Source organism: Gymnodraco acuticeps, unplaced genomic scaffold, assembly GCF_902827175.1.
Source record: "Gymnodraco acuticeps unplaced genomic scaffold, fGymAcu1.1, whole genome shotgun sequence".
Classification (NCBI taxonomy): domain Eukaryota; kingdom Metazoa; phylum Chordata; class Actinopteri; order Perciformes; family Bathydraconidae; genus Gymnodraco; species Gymnodraco acuticeps.
The window spans coordinates 5,867,707-5,884,457 of NW_022992250.1; the positions used below are offsets into that span (position 1 = coordinate 5,867,707).

The following is a 16,751-nucleotide window of genomic DNA, read 5'->3' on the forward strand; positions in this document are numbered from 1 at the left end:
ACACACACACACACACACACACACACACACACACACACACACACACACACAAGGGCTGAACGATTAATCGATTTTAAATCGAAATCGCGATTTGAAATGATGCGATTATGAAATCGCAAAGCCTGCGATTTTTTTAACAATTTTTTTTTTTTTACAATATATTTTCTTTTTTACATTTTTTTTTTCTTGTGTGTCAGTCATCCACACCAATCAGAAGTGCTGTGCTCCACATGTACCAGACATTGTTAACCAATCAGAAGTGGCCCATGATAGACAGATTGATCCAATCACCTGCCAAGTGCTTTTGAAAGTGCCTGCCCTTTCCAAATGGCTTCCAATGGAGCTTTCCTAGATAGTTTGGTGAAACAAACCATCTGAGTCAGGTTAGTAATGCTCCATCACATGTTTCTATTACAGGGTGAATCTTAAACTGAAGCTTGACTTTAAAGCAACCCAACGGAAGTTTCATGTAAGTTTAGTTTTTTCACTCGTAGCTCGGGCTGCGGGGGTGCTAGAGACGGGAGTATGTTGATACGACCTTTCTAGCCGGAGTTATGGCCGCATTTTACAATAAACTTTCGTTGGGTCGCTTAAAAACAAATATCGCAATTTGAATCGCAATCGCAATATTTGTCAGAAAAATCGCAATTACATTTTTTTCCAAAATCGTGCACGCACACACACACAGAACACAAGTATGAACATTTTCTGGATGGTTTTCTCGCGGGAGAAAGAGATAACTAAAAGGAGATAGGACTAGTGGACTGACAGGATGTTAACCCCACCAGTGGGCTCTGATCGTCCCTCAGATCGCGTGTCTCTCGTGTCAGCGTGTCGTCTCTACGTCCCGCCGTTGTATGAGTAATCCGCCTTGTTGTGCATCACCAGTTTATTGTCCACAAAGTAGAAGCTGTCCGACTGCGTCTCGTACGGGTGAAGAACCATCTCTCTGACTGAGAGCAGACACACAAACAACACTGCTGTTAGAGCACTGGTTCCCAACACAGTATCTTCTAATGAACCTGCACGTGACAAACATGTAAGAAGGGGAGCCAAATCAGAAAGGCATGTTGAAGCCAATGTTTTTGACCAAGACAGCCCAACATTATAACTCTTATTTCACAGTTTGTGGGTAGGTAGACTCAAACATATTTGCACAAGCACTGAGAAGCACGTTTTTCATGGGTAAATTTTTGCAGGATGGAATATATTTTTAATTTTTAAAGGAAATGTCCAAACAAATTAACACTGGATTGGCATTATTGATGTTAAATACATTTATGTCCCACAGGAATTGTTGTAATCCCTTTCTGGATCTAGCAATCTTTAAATGAGCTAACCGATTCCCCAGATAGTTGATTGGGAAGAAGCATGAGAACCAGTTCCTAACCACATAGAACCAAAATATGTATAGGAGGAGCAAATCGCACAAATGTCTTCAAATTGAAATGAATGAATCTTTAATAACGAATATAGGATAACGAAAACGTTCAGGAGTAGTACTCATATCTGCTCTGATATGGTAACCTATTGGAAAAGTGTTTATTTTTTATATATTCACTGCAGCTAGGTTTCAATATAAAAAAATAACTAATCCAAAACCGTTTTGAAAAAAGGGATATTCATTCCAATCCATTTATAAATCAAAGAACAACCGAATAGACTTACTCGTGTCCTCAGACAGAGGGGGGAATTCGTAGATGTGTTCGCAGGAGTTCTTGCTGCTCGGCATGCAGAAGCCAAATTCAAAGTCAAAACTCTTGAGCAATTTGTCTCTGAAATAATGTCTCTCGATCATCCTGAAGTTTTCTATTGGCGTGTCTCCGACCATGAATTCAACGCTGGACAGACGGATAGAAAAAAGGTGAGTGAGACAGAAGACAGATCTTTCTAAATAAAGATGAACACACGTTCTCACTTACGTGGCTCCAACTTGCCGCAGTCGGAGAAAAGCGGGGGTGAACTGGTAGCGGACAAATCGGCCGGCGTTTGGGTCCATATCCCTCTTATCCCCTGCTTTGTCTGAATTGAGAGCAGTTTGTGCGGTACAGAAACAAAATTAAATGTAATTCATATTTGGACATGAGCCTTTTCCCACAAACAGGTTGCAACAAATATATCAACACACCCCAGAAAACCATAATAAGTAGAAACATATTAAAAGTGCGAAGTTGATAGATTAGTTTAGTTGATGTGTGAAAGATGCATGTGAGAGGCTGCTTTGATTATCTGTATTTTTATAGTAAATATAGATTAAGTGAAAGAAATTCATAGGTGACTCGCCTGCAGATGGAGGTTTGGTGATTTCAAACAGCACGGTGGAGGTCTCCATGTCTCTGATCTTGAACCTGGTGAAGTCGATGCTGAACACATTTTCGTCTGGGCCACACAGATAATCTGAAAGAGAGATATACATATAAAGAATGTACTTAAACTCCTATACTTGATAGTAACTTGAGCTGATAATGTAGATGATGGACAGTTGGCATTAAAAGATTAGACTTTTTCTGTATTCTTTTATGTTTTCTGATCATTTAGGACATTTTATATTATATTTAAATTGGGCAACGTTGGTAATTCTCTTGTGATGCACTGTCATATACTTTTGGTTAAAAACCGGTTTAAAACATGTTTATATTACAATGTTGTTATTGGCTCTGAATTATCAATTATGCACCAATAATGACAATGTTTCAGATACTTTCACATATGAAAGAAATAAGTGGAAAACAATAGAAAGAAGTGTATTTTATTTAATGAATGGATATATTTAGCAAAGTTATGAGATCAATGAAAATGTAAACATTATGTTGGGTTGACATGAGGAAAGTAAACTGCTGCAAACAAAACAAAAACAATTCTCTTAAATAATTCTCTGAATATACACTGTTCACACACACAATTAAACAGCTCTGCAGCAATGAACACTATATTCAAAGAATAAGGTGCATTCAATCCAGTTTACTGCAGTTTCTAATCCTCTCCATTTGACAGCCGACTCACATACTAAAAAGCTCCCTGTGATGATTTCAAGTGAATGTTTGACATGCAATTCAATTTTAAACTCATTTAGAGGATTAATTTCCCCACAAATAGGACACGGCAGACACACACACACACACACACACACACGCATGCATGCAGTCAGTAAGAAAGAGGAGCGCAAGTTATTTTTATTCCTGTAATCCTTCCTGCCCTCACCAAGCAGTGTCATTGCTTATTAGCAAACACTTCCTGTTTCTGCCTGATCCGATGATGCAGGCCTGCAGGTGTAACTGCAACATCTCCATCATCTCCACTGACACCAGCAAGCACACACACACACACACACACACACACACACACACACACACACACACACACACACACACACACACACACACACACACACACACACACACACACACACACACACACACACACACACACACACACACACACACACACACACACACACACACACACACACACACACACCACACACACACACCACTCACACGGAGGAAGGTTACAGTTAAAAATACACTTGGGATAACGTTGTTTCAGGGATTTGAAATAGTGGATCCTGCAGGTCTGAGCAGCCACGAGAGAAAGTCAGTGAATGTGTGCGATCAGATACAATGCCCATCTGCTTTGTTTCTATTGTGGTGTTACAATAAAGGCGGTTGTTATCTGGCCACTCAATCACAAACAGTATTAGCTGTGAAAAAATAGACTTATATTGGTACAGTGAGGGATCATTTAATCGCTAATGATGGCCAATCAACCCACCAGCTGTTCTTCATGATGACACATCGACTAAAAAACCAGACAACATGGTATTTTCCAGATGTTACGATCCTGTCCCATCTGCGGATCTCGAGCTGTTCTGTTTGCCATAATTTTACCTAAATAGGAAATGTCTTTGCTGAATTGATTAAGTCAGTATCTTACATTACTTACATTCCTGCCAACAATAAATAGTGTTACTGTACTTGAATTCAAAAGCTGATGCAATACACCGGGCAAACTGATGACCGATTGTGGCTAATCATAGTTACTGCATCAATAGTTTATCACCTGTAAATCATCACTTCAACAGTGTCATCACTCCACTCATCAATCGCACAAATCAGTGAAATAATGTTGAATCCTATTCAAACAATACACATGCTCCTCTCTAGCAGCCCAAAAAAGGAATATTAGTGGATATCATTTAAAAAATTGTGCACCTTTAATAGTAGATTAGTAGTAGTTCACCAGGGTTGCTAAATGTGAAAAGTAAATAAGAAAATGTCAGGACCATTCAAGATGAAAGTGTTTTTATGCATGCACTTTAGATCTGACACCTTTTAAACATCAAATGCAGCTAAGTTAAAAAAGATATCAAATTAAATTGTATTTCAAACAAAATACATTTAAGCACTATCAATGACCCATGTCCAAAATATATCCAAAAACTTTCAAAGCTTTGATTGTTTTACTAACATTTCAGAACTTTAAGGATTGGTTTCCTGACATTTTCTTTTTCATGTTTATGTATTCATGCCGGAGCACAGAAACCTAACAATGTCGACTTGAGTTAACTGTTGGAGGTGAATGTTCCTGACAGAGAGGATCTGATTCGTTGTGACGCTCTGAGGCCTTTGCTCCTCTGTCAGTCTGAACGCTGAGCTCGACTATTCTTTACTCACCAGCTCTGCGTACACCTGAAGATTCATCATCCAGACACACACAGATAACAAACAATCAGCAGCCACATCATTTTAATTACTAACACACTTCATCTGTCAGCATGGACTGGTAGCATAATAGCAATTCTGCATTATTGTGTGTACGTCTTGTCTGCATGTGTGTAAGCTATACTGAACCGGAGCTCCTTCTAATTTTGATAACAAAGAGCTAATACTTTCCTTTGAGCCTCATTATGAAGTCCCATGAGGACAAGGAATTTGTAATAGGATTATTGTTGTGATTAATTGTCCATTTTGTATGTGCGTGCTCTCACTTGGTCTCACAAAATCAGGGTGATTGCAATTGATTTCATGCAGTCTCTTACCTCAGGTCACAAGCACACACTCACACCTAAGGATTATTTGCTGCTTGAAGCTAACAAAACAACACACAGACTGGAGTTTATCAGTCAGCACTCCCGCTGGGCTGTGATAGTAAACACATCTAGTCAGAACACATTGCAAGCTTTCTCTGAATGTGTGTGTGTGTGTGTGTGTGTGTGTGTGTGTTTTTTAAGGACAGACCAAAAGACAGCCCTTGTGAATTCAAAGTGTGCAGTGAAGTGTTAGATCTACTCAAATGCTACTGGAAAAACAAATACGCCTGCAAACCAGCCTGTTTTAACTACATCCAGCAATGACTTTACGTCCTCATTGCTGGACAAAAGTATCAACCTCCACTTACAATATTCTACCTGTCACTTATTATGGCATCTTACTGTACATGTGCACATCAAGCCTGTCTGCACACACGAATGGCAGGGAAACAACACATGCTGCTTAGTAAGGTTTTGTGTGTGTTTGTAAACAAATGGTTTAAAGGTGGCCTTCAATGATTCTGATATTGGTTATTGGGCTACACCAGTCTATACAACATTAATGTGTGCTAGAAGTTTGTAAAGACCATATTGTGAAACAGTCAGGAAACACAGCAAGCTTACTGCTGACTGCAATGTTTCTAGAACCACACAATCATTTTTGCTTTTCAATATCTCCGCTTTAATCAGATGGCAGGTGTTCATGCCATAATGGAAAAAGACTGATTATTGACTCGCAGTTAAACACAGTGTATGTGACCTAGATTCAGCCAAAATAAACAGCTCGGAGCCTGTTTTAGCATTCCCCCAGATAACGCTGGGACAGCAAAGATCTCAGAAACTTTCAGGGTTTTAAAATCACTAACATATGAAACCATATTAAATGCTTAAAAGCAAACTTGCTGGCAAAAATGCATTCATAATCTAGTTTAGTCTGTCTAACTTGTGCTGCATTTTAGTGGATCCATACTCATTGGAGGTCTTAAAGTTACTAGATTTAACCTCCTGCAAGTAGGATCACACTTTTTATTTAAACCTGATTGTTGGCAATTGCAAGAGCAATGCTGTGATTTTAAAGTGATTTATGCAATTTAAAATGTTATGCTGTGGGTTTTTAGGCCTAAGTTCAGACAGTTTTCAGTCAGTTTAAATGAATATGCTCACTGTCTTATCAAAATGTGTCTCTGCTGGAATCTGATATTGGTCTAAAAATAATTTGAAGAGTCAAACAAAAAATGTGATATAAAGGGAAAAAAAGAGTTGCAATGTGAGAAAAAAACATATGAAACTTTCCAACTTAAATGGAGATGAATAGGTGTCCTGCTTATATAACTATTTAGCGTTATTGACAAAAGCCAACACAAGATTTAAAAAACAGGTAAAATTCACAAAGTTTAAACAAGTAATTTGATAAAGAGAATGATAAACAACAGTCATACAAGCAAGTAAGAGATTCATGGTAAGAAGCCTTTAATGTAGCTGAGGGTTGTTATGTGTTCACTGACCTGATTATTAGATCCACATAAGAACATAAGTTTGGATCAGAAGAGTAAACTGAGCAGAAAGCTGTTCTATCTTTGCAAATCTTACTCAATCTCAGCAGCTTGTTTTGATTAACAGATTGATGGAGCAGAAAATGATTGTTGGCTACTTTGAAAGTCACTTTGCTTTACACAAAGTGAAGTTTCTCTTCTGTGAGACTTCTGCTCTCAAAGCAGCTTCAAACAGCAGGGCTTTATTAAACTCAGGACTGTTGTCAAGCCTGGCTGTACTGAGGTTCTTCAATTGTTGTCACTTTGAGCCACATGAGAATGTGCAGCAGCAGTAACAAACTGAGACAAGCGAGTCACAAAACAACAGAGGAGCTTCAGTGTTTTCAAGCTGTTTCTTGCTCTGTTTGAGCGACACAAACGCTGTCAAGCAAGCTTGTGCATGTGTGTATTTACAGTCCATTTTAGTCTATGTAATCTACAGAGTAATGGCAAATTGAGTAGAGGAGAAGATATAAAGGAACGACAGAAGAGGGAGAGGTGTGTGGGAGATGCCCGCTTGTCTCGCTGTAACCACGGGGACATGCTTCACGTTGCTGTAGTGATTCAAGCGTGCATCCACGTTGCTGTGGTGACATGCCTCCTCTTGACAGCAGCAATGACGCCGCCAGACAGGAAAGGAAGAGTTTCTAAGACCATAATAAGATCCAGCGTGGGAGACACAGTCATTATGGTGTTACCTCTGCTGTGCAGCCAACACAAACATAGATTCTTGCACATGTGTTATGTACAGGTGTGTGTACAAATACAGCTGAAGCTAAAAAACTATTAAAAAACACTACCAGACATTACAGCTACCGTTAGAAAAAGAGGAGAGGAACAAGCTGAGCCCAAAGATGTTCCCAGCTCTTCCTCTGCTCAGTAAGCTGTGATTATGCTGAACTGGATGAGCAAAGTCTCGTTCCTCATCCCTACGTAAACCTACTGTGTTATCTTGAGCTGCGTGAAAGAGTTACACAAAATAGGAAATAGATTACATGATGTAGAAATCCGTTTGTAAGAAAATAACTCTTTCACAGAACCATGTGACAGTGTCAAAACTCTTCACATCATTTGGTTAGTCCAATTAAAATGACAGTTAATGTCAGTACAGACTCCACAAGAATCCAACAGATTGAGGACCACTCCTTTTTTTAATGGTTTTAAGGATTAGCTGACTAGATGTTTTTAAGAGGTGAATTTTAGAAGTGCATCCTGGCCACTCTGATTTAAAATTGCAAATAATAGCATATTCAATTTTAAAATCCTGTTGTGTGTGGGGAAACATTAGAAGTGCTAAAAGGATAACCCCATGTTGTTGTGCAGGGTCTTTCATATTGATTTATATCTTAAATACAGTTGAGAATTGGAAATGAAGTCTGTATAAGAAAATATATTCATATTGGCATTAAATAAACGTGCTGAATTTATGTTTGCCGGTTTAGTTAGCTGGACACTGACCTATTTATTAATTTAATTGGTATTGCTTTCATGGTGGTTGCATATAATTTACTTATTGGCATCTATATAATATAATTAAAGTTGATCTAAACTTGACTGAGTTTGGCCGTAATTGTTGATGAAGATTAGGTAAAAATATACTATTTTTGAGTAAAGAGGGACATGAACTCATAACACCTGCATGTTATCACACTAAGTATGTTTTGAATCGGTCCCTGCAACCGTGTTATGCAAGTCGGGTATTATACTGGCCTTTAAATAGTCAAATGCCCTGCTGGCCACCTATTAGCTAACGGCTGGTTTAAGACCTGAGGTGGAGATGGATGTTGGAGATGGATGTTCTTGTGCACATAACAGCTCCCCAGCCGCTATAACATCCTGTTTTTCTCTATAAGAGGCTTGTTGACATTGAGAGCTGTGACATAATTAAAAATAAAACATTAAATAATCAGCAGCTTTTACATTATGAAAGCCGGGCCGGCTAAAATGATTGGTCGTGCTTTTTACAGTACTACGGCTTCCACAGATGACATTTTTTATGGATTTTTTGTCAAAGCACTTAAGATATTCATTGCTATCGGGATGTTAAGAGCATTCTATGGAATATAAAATACAAACTTACCTACCCCAACTTTAATTAAAATATCTGTTAAAATAAAAAAATAATATTACTAATACAAATTAAAGAGGTTGTTTTTCAGCAACGAATAGTTTTACTCTGACTACACTAAGTACATGTTACTGATTTTGGATGCAAGACTTTCACCTGTAAACTAATAGGGTGTTTTGACACTGCCTAATTAAATAATGGACCTTATCACTTTTTTTTTAATTCAAGTAAATGCTTCTTCTACTACTGATACAGTACCACTTTTGCTCTCTTGTTGGTGAATGCCCATAAAACATTCCTAATAAGCTTATTTAAAATCCAAAGCTCTCGTAAATGACTACGAAATTCAACTGAAAACTTCAGCTAGAACATTTTGACAACAGTTGCGCACACAAACCTGACACCTGGATGTTTTAAATCTCCTCTCATGTGAAAACTTCTACGCTGAACTCATGCAAACTCATAGGCTGCTTTGAAGGATGACTCCTCTGTCACGACATTACCTCACTCTGCACCTTTCAACTCAAATAAAATCCTCCTGGTTAAGACTTAATGCAACTTAAAGGGACAGCGTGTTAAAGGGTTTTGCAACCAACTGATTACCCTGCATAAATGGACACCAAGTACAAAACCGTGACGCTTTGAGGCCCTTTAACTTCATCGGATGCAATCCTTACCATTATACTCATTCAGGAACAATTACAATTCAAGCAGCATAGGCATACCAGTTAACATGTGTGAAAACTAAAGTGGTCTTCAGGTAAGGTAAAAACATGAAAGGACTCCTCTAGAGCTAGATCCTGGTTGTGTTGCAACATGGCCAACTCCAAGAAAGAGGAACAACTCCCTATAGATATCAAGTAATCATTTCAAGATAACAAAAAACACAACTATTCTTAGTTTCAATTGATAAATACACTTGTGAAAACATATTGTAATCAATTTCTGCAAAGACGTACGTTGAAATACAACCAACTGGCTCTTCAAGAGATGTAAGTAAGTCATGGGTTTCTTGAAAGGCGCTATAAAATCCAAGTCATTATTATTGTTATTATTATTATGCATGCTCCACAATAACATGTCATCTGTATTTGGGTTGACTGATTCCACTTCAAACTGCACACATGGTGTTTTAAAGCCCCCCTCACCCACCTTCATGATTGTGTGCTAATCTCAACCTCGTCACAACACATAACAGGTCACAGTGCTGCTGAGATGAACCCAGAGGAGGTTTAAATTAATGAAATTACATATGCAGCAACATTGCCCAGAGGGGCTCCACAATGATTCATCACCATGTGTTTGAATGGGTCCGCTGTAGATTACATAAATAAGTGGGAAAAGTATGACGTGATACATGACTCATAAAGGAGCAGTTTTGCCCTTCTTAGTGTCACCCAAACACCGACAGTGAACTTACTCTCTGTGATCTTCTGCAAGCCCAGAACATCCTCCGGGGTGATCACCGGGCTGCCGTGCAGGTCCTCCTCGATGGTCAGCGGGATCCCAACCTCGGTGGAGTTGCAGCCTTTCTTAACCCTCATCACTTGCTTCGGGCTGCCGTTACCGCTGCTTGCTGTGCCTCTGGTGTCTCTGCCCGGATTGTTACCGACAGGCTTCTTAGCTGTTGCCGGGTCCTGGCTGTTGCCTCTGCTGGTACAAGAATAGCTCATTCTCCGCTCCTCCTCCCCCCGACTAACCCAGGGCTTCCAAGACACTAAACAGTTGCCTCCCCTCTCTCCCTCCCTCGCCGAAGGATGCACACTTGCTGTATGTTATCCGGTGCTTAATTCAAATCCGCTTCGTCTTCATGAGCCTGCAGTCTGTGTCTGAGCATGCAGAGCGGTGCAGGTTGTCTAAGCGCAGTGTTTGGTGAGGAGAGCGCGGGGACCTCTGCTGCTTTTTTGGCGCAGCTGCTCTCCAAGGCGCTGTTTCTCTTGTGTCAAGGGGAGCTAGAAGTATCAGGGAAATAATCTGCTGTTTGAAATTGAAAAAGAGGCGGCAGATGGTCGTTGCTGTCAAGGAGGGAGGGAGGGGGAATGCTGCTGCACGCAATCTGCGCTTCAACCGACAAAATGCGCGCATCAAACATGCAGATGACAAATGGGCTATTAATGAGAAAGTGTCATTTTGAATTCATCGGCCCTTTTGTCATCTGAATTTTTTAAGGCCATAAACACAGCGAAAAGTTCATTCAAACATAAGCATTAAGTCGTTAAACAAACACAGACGTAGGTTTATAAGGTAAAGTCACATTGATTACGAAACAACGCTTTCCGAGCTGAATGATAGGCCTATCAAGTGAGTCTCATTTCTAGAAAACCTCAAATAAGGGACTGGGGCAGACTGATGTGCCGACATAAAACCAACTGACAAATGTTTGAACACGGAAAAACACACATAAGGTCAACCGGGTGTAACATTTTGATTGGATAATTGGTTAAAGGATTTCAAATCAATTGGATAATGGGTCCGAGCATGCGATCCCAAAGCAATGTCAAAGTGCCACACCCCCTGGATCATAATCACACCAGAAACAAAAGAAAACATGTTGTGTGTAACAAAAAAGTAAAAGTGGAATCAGGCCTACAAAGAGTACAAGTATAGGCTTATTGCATACATCATGTGAAATAAACTTGAAAGAAAAGGTTAAACCTTAAAACTGTGAATCCAAAAGGCCACTGTGCAGAGTAAATTGAAAATATCACCACCTCTAGGAGGGAGAGGGTACTGTTTTCTAGTTACTATAGGATTGAATGCAAGACTGTTGCTTGTAATGGAGTATTTTTTACACTAATGTGTTGGCAGCACTGATTGTAATACAACTAGCCCCCTAAAAGTCTACCTGCAGCCTCATCAACCAAATATTATAAAATACTTTGATACATTCAGCTCTGCATTTCCTCTAGATTTATAGATATGTTCACTGCGGTGTAAATAAAATACGTCAGACCGTTGTAACCCATTGGTAGGAGCTGAAGAGAGAACAGAATGGAAACAACTGGGGAGGTTTCAATTATCCGATTTATGTCTCTCTCTCCGTCTTTACTGATGCATGTAAAGTCTCTGCATGACTCACGGGAGATCTCAGTCACACATGACTATCCATCACAGCCCTGCAGTGGCCCTGTGTGTGAGGATAACAATAACCAAGCAACTGTAGCTGCAACAGCAGCCACACCAGCTAAGCCCCTGTTACAGTAAGACAAAGAGTGGCCTATATATTAAGATTATAAGGAGATTTCAGGTCTGTGAGTAAGTCCAGGAAGTCCTTTTCCAGCTGCATTAATGCTTCATATGGCTCTGCACTGTAGGCTATATATGTAATGATGTTTTATAGTATAATACTGTAAATTAGGCCTATATATAAACAATATATATATTGTAAAAAAAAAAGGCAAGTATGCAGTTTAACTAGTTTGGAGTGATAACATGAGTGAATTACATGACATTGTTAAGGCCCTAACCTTTACGGTGTTGTGTGGATGTACTGTGGGTATTAGACGGTTATTGACCGCTAACTGGTATTTATCTCTTGCAAACCGCAGATGTTTACCATGATATTGTAGGCTGTACCCTGATTGGCCAATAGGAGAAATGCACAAAGCTGCTCTCAATCGAGCCAGTCCCCACTGATCTGAATTAACCTCAATCCAATCCAAGAAAAAACAATTACAATGACTAAAGATGAGGTTGCTGCAGCAGGTTGGTCTGTGAACGTATAAGAAAGGGAGGTGTTGTTATGTTCATTGAGAGTCACTGTCACTGTGGGCTCTTCACATCGGCCTGCTGAGTTTGCTAGTCCCTTTGTCACGTCTGAGCTGCTGCTGCTATCATCAGCAGAAACACACACACACACACACACACACACACACACACACACACACACACACACACACACACACACACACACACACACACACACATAATCTGAGCTGAATACATATATTGATAAGAAACATATTATATTCAAAATATTCATCTTATTATTTCTATACATTCTACTCTCTAGTACACAGAGAATTACATGGATACACACTCACACACATAGACATACACACACCCACACACACACACACACACACACACACACACACACACACACACACACACACACACACACACACACACACACACACACACACACACACACACACACACACACACACACACACACACATGCACAGACAGAGAGTCTGGCTAATGTGCTGACCTATGTAAGCCATTCCTAAATGTGTATTGTGCAGTGCTTTCTGTTTGTTCGCTCTTTGCTTTCTTACTTTACCCAATTAATTATTGCTGTGTTTTTGCCGTGACCAATTAAAGAGTTGGATTCAATATCCAACTCAGCCACTGTCCTTCTGTTTTAAATCCAATGTAAATGTCATTGATCCTGTTTTTTGAGCCATCAAGAAACTTGGTATTATGTTTCAGGAAATCAGATTACGGTTGAAAGGCATTTTTTAAATGAGTCAACACACAGTGTAGACAAACAATTGATCTGAATCCTTTCACAAACATTAATAATAAAAAATCACGCACAGCCAAGCAGACTTGATGTGTTTTAGCTATGATGGACATCCTTTAAATATGTTCGAAAAACACATACTACAGACTTAAACAAAGATAAGGTATGTGAAGAAATAAATTAAAAGGGATAGAATACAAATACATTTTCAAATGGTCTACTAGACAGATCAATACACATGTTTGTAGTGATGTACTGTTAGTTCAGCACTCTCATCAGTCTGCGTACAAATGACACGACTTTGCAAAGGCGTGCAATAGATACGCAGAAGTCCGATTTTGCGTGCATATGATACGCTGATATTGCATCTCAAACATTAAAACAAAGAGCTGTGTGGCTTCAGGCTTGATCGCCGTTCCAATGACAGTTTTAATGTTTGCGGTGCAATAAACGACACAGCAGCTTATTGGGTTATGGTTAGGGATAGGGTTAAATAAATGGCAAAGATATGTAGAAAATAAACGCATTTAATAACAAACGTAACGTGGGAGAAAATTGTAGAAAAAAAAGTATTTGACATAGGTTCATAACAAACGTAACGTGGGAGTATCATATGCACGCAAAATCGGACTTCTGCGTATTGCACTTTGCAAAGTCGTGTCATTTGTACGCAGACTGAAGAGAGTGGGCTGGTTTGTTAGACACACCTTTCTTTTGATCTACATGTTTACATGGGTATGAGTTGGAAGATTTACATTTTTGTAATTGTTACAGAGTAAAAAATGTATCGTAAAGGATTTGGGAGCACTGAGAAAAACACACTCCACACTATTACGTCATACAACACAAATTGATTACAGAAACACACGTGAAGGAAAGCTAATATTTAAGTTATAATATTTTAAGCAAAGATTTTTTTAAATTTATAATTCCTTATTATAAACATGAGCAAGTGTAAAACATGTGATTGGTTCAATTCATGTATTAACTCAAATATATGAATCAAGCGCTTTGAGCATCAGGAAAAGCGCCATATAAATAACATGTATTGTTATTATTACTAATATCACAACTAGGGTTATCTCATTTTATAAATCTGAATATCCCAATAAAACATGAATCCTAAAAAAAAAAGATTGGATGAACCAAAAAATCATAAAGAAACACAAACAGTATCTCTACTTTCAAACTGGTGGAGAAAGCTACCTGTTTTTTTGCCAGCATATAGATTTACCACCATGCAGTATAGACGTGTGTCCTCTTTGTGTTTGCTTGAATCACGGTGTGTCTGTGCGTTAACCCCTCTGTGGCTCAAACAACAAAACAATGGAGTCCAAAGCAAAGTGCTGACATGAGTCCAGCGTGCATCGCCCCCCGGCCCCTGTCACCCATGGGTGTATATAAACTCCCACACACACCTTCTCGGCAGATCGTTCAGTGGAACTCTACGAAACACAGTTCACCAGTTTGGGTAGGTCAAACTAGTTAACAATACAGCACAGTTTCCCAATCTATGGAAGTGATATAAGGCTCTCTAATGCAATATATCAGCAGCTAGTCTTAAATAGCTACAGTGAAGACAGAGTGGCTTGTTTTTAATCTTTACTGCAAATAATGGAGTCATATTTTAAAACAAATCAAAGATAGAAAATAGGAGCTTTATGCTGTCGTTTTATGTGAGAAACAAGCCTTAGAGAAAGCTAAAGTGCCGCCCAGAGCAGCATACAGGATGAAAAAAAAGTTGTTATTCGTTATTCAGGTTGGTTTTTTACTTCTGTCCGAGGGTCTTACTTACTTTGAATTTCTCCACAGATACTCCTGAAAAACTAGACAAAATGGCTCAGATTAACCCCATGCCCATGGGCCCTTGGAAGGTAAGCACACGCCCAACACTACATTACCCATCAGCATTATGCACAGTTTGAATTGTTATGCCATATTTGGGCAACTGTAGACTAACTTGGGCATTTTGTCGTGTTTTTTAGATCACCGTGTACGATCAGGAGTACTTCCAGGGAAGGCGTATGGAGTTCACTGCCTGCTGCCAGAACATCATGGAGTGCGGTATGGAGAACATCCGCTCCCTGAAGGTCGAGTGTGGCGCGTAAGTTCTCAGATAACCTCACTTTTTGAAATCCTCAACAACAAAAATGGAGCAACTTTATTTCTGAAAGTGTGCTGATTTTTTTATGGTTTCCTGACTTTTTTTCATTCTCTGCTTGCAGCTGGGTGGGCTACGAGCACTCCAGCTTCTGCGGCCAGCAGTTCGTCCTGGAGAAGGGAGACTACCCTCGCTTCGAGGCCTACAGTGGCAGCAACTCCTACCGCATTGAGAGGATGATCTCCTTCAGGCCCATCTGCTGTGCTGTATGTTTAACACTCAACCGAGTTACAACCCTTTAAGCTTATTTTAGGCTGAGCTACATCTCAAATTGTGCTGAACCTCTTTTCTTCTCCTTTGTACAGAACCACAAGGAGTCCCGTATGACCATCTTCGAGAAGGAGAACATGAGCGGTCGTCAGTTCGAGCTGTGCGATGACTACCCCTCTCTGCAGGCCATGGGATGGATGAACAACGAGGTTCAATCCATGCAAATCCAGGGTGGAGCGTAAGTCCATCTTCCTGATCCTTGATCTGAAGCTTTACACACCTTCAGTTAGTCCTGAGCAACAAAACGCACTCTGACTGGAAATACTGTACACACATTAGCTATAGGAACTTGTACCTACTTACATAACTTTATGTTGCATTTAATAAGCATGTTCTTGTTTTTTCCTGCAGTTTTGTGTGCTACCAGTTCCCTGGCTACCGTGGCTACCAGTACATCATGGAGTGTGACTGCCGCGGAGGAGAGTACAAGTGTTACCGTGAGTTTGGCTCCCACTCCCAGACTCCCCAGATTCAGTCCATCAGGAGGATCCAGCACTGAGAAGGGAACATTTCCATCAGACTTCCTCATCTTCTCCTACTCTTCCTCTTCTCCTTCCTCCTGCACTTCCATCCTCCCTTCTCTTACTTTTCTCCCCCAACCTCCATCTCCCCGGCCCCGTCGGTCCGGCTAGTCAAAGCAGGATCCCTGGCTGGACTTCAGGTGCTTACTGGTGTCAGTTGTTCACAGCACTTTTGCATTTTTTAAAGAAACATCAACAAAAAGAGGAAAGATGTAAGAAAGACAGAAAACAGGAATGACAGAATTGATTGAATAGGCTGAATCAGTTTGAAAGAGATGCAACATCTGCCGAGGTTGGCTGCAGAACGGTGAAAACACCTCAAAGTTTTTGCTTTTTTTCATCTCCACCATTGATGGCATCATCATCATCATCTTCATCGTCATTGTTTTCTACGGCAACATGATCACCAGTCTTGCTGTTACTATGATTTCCATGACTGCCTGTGTTCAAGACGATGAATAAAGAGAATGAGAAAAGAAACAGAGAGATTCACAATACGACTGATGTACTTTAATCATCTGTGTCTTGTCTTTATATAGTGTCACTTTGACACCACTGGTGAGCAGCAAAACTCAAATTACAACCGTCGAAACTTAAACTTAATAAGTAAATCCCATTTACAAATTGTTGAAATATGGAATTCATTTCTTTAGACCTCACTGATCTGTCAGAAGGTTGTTTAAATGCAAGAAACTTAAATAC

The 16,751-nt window shown here is 39.7% G+C and overlaps 2 protein-coding genes across 2 annotated transcripts; one reads left to right on the top strand and one right to left on the bottom strand.

Moving 5' to 3' along the window:
• Positions 1 to 575: 575 nt before the first annotated feature.
• Positions 576 to 10,649, bottom strand: unc119b (unc-119 homolog b (C. elegans)). Its single transcript, XM_034206648.1, has 5 exons — positions 10,050 to 10,649; positions 2,284 to 2,397; positions 1,923 to 2,022; positions 1,669 to 1,841; positions 576 to 953 (listed from the first exon to the last, which is right to left on the bottom strand). The coding sequence occupies exons 1-5, from the start codon at positions 10,300 to 10,302 to the stop codon at positions 841 to 843; spliced, it is 753 nt and encodes a 250-aa protein (XP_034062539.1). The 5' UTR covers positions 10,303 to 10,649; the 3' UTR covers positions 576 to 840.
• Positions 10,650 to 14,534: 3,885 nt separating this feature from the next.
• LOC117540191 (beta-crystallin A1-like) lies at positions 14,535 to 16,544 on the top strand. Its single transcript, XM_034206744.1, has 6 exons — positions 14,535 to 14,568; positions 14,910 to 14,971; positions 15,083 to 15,201; positions 15,323 to 15,464; positions 15,564 to 15,706; positions 15,880 to 16,544. The coding sequence occupies exons 2-6, from the start codon at positions 14,933 to 14,935 to the stop codon at positions 16,025 to 16,027; spliced, it is 591 nt and encodes a 196-aa protein (XP_034062635.1). The 5' UTR covers positions 14,535 to 14,568; positions 14,910 to 14,932; the 3' UTR covers positions 16,028 to 16,544.
• The last annotated feature ends 207 nt before the right edge of the window (positions 16,545 to 16,751 follow it).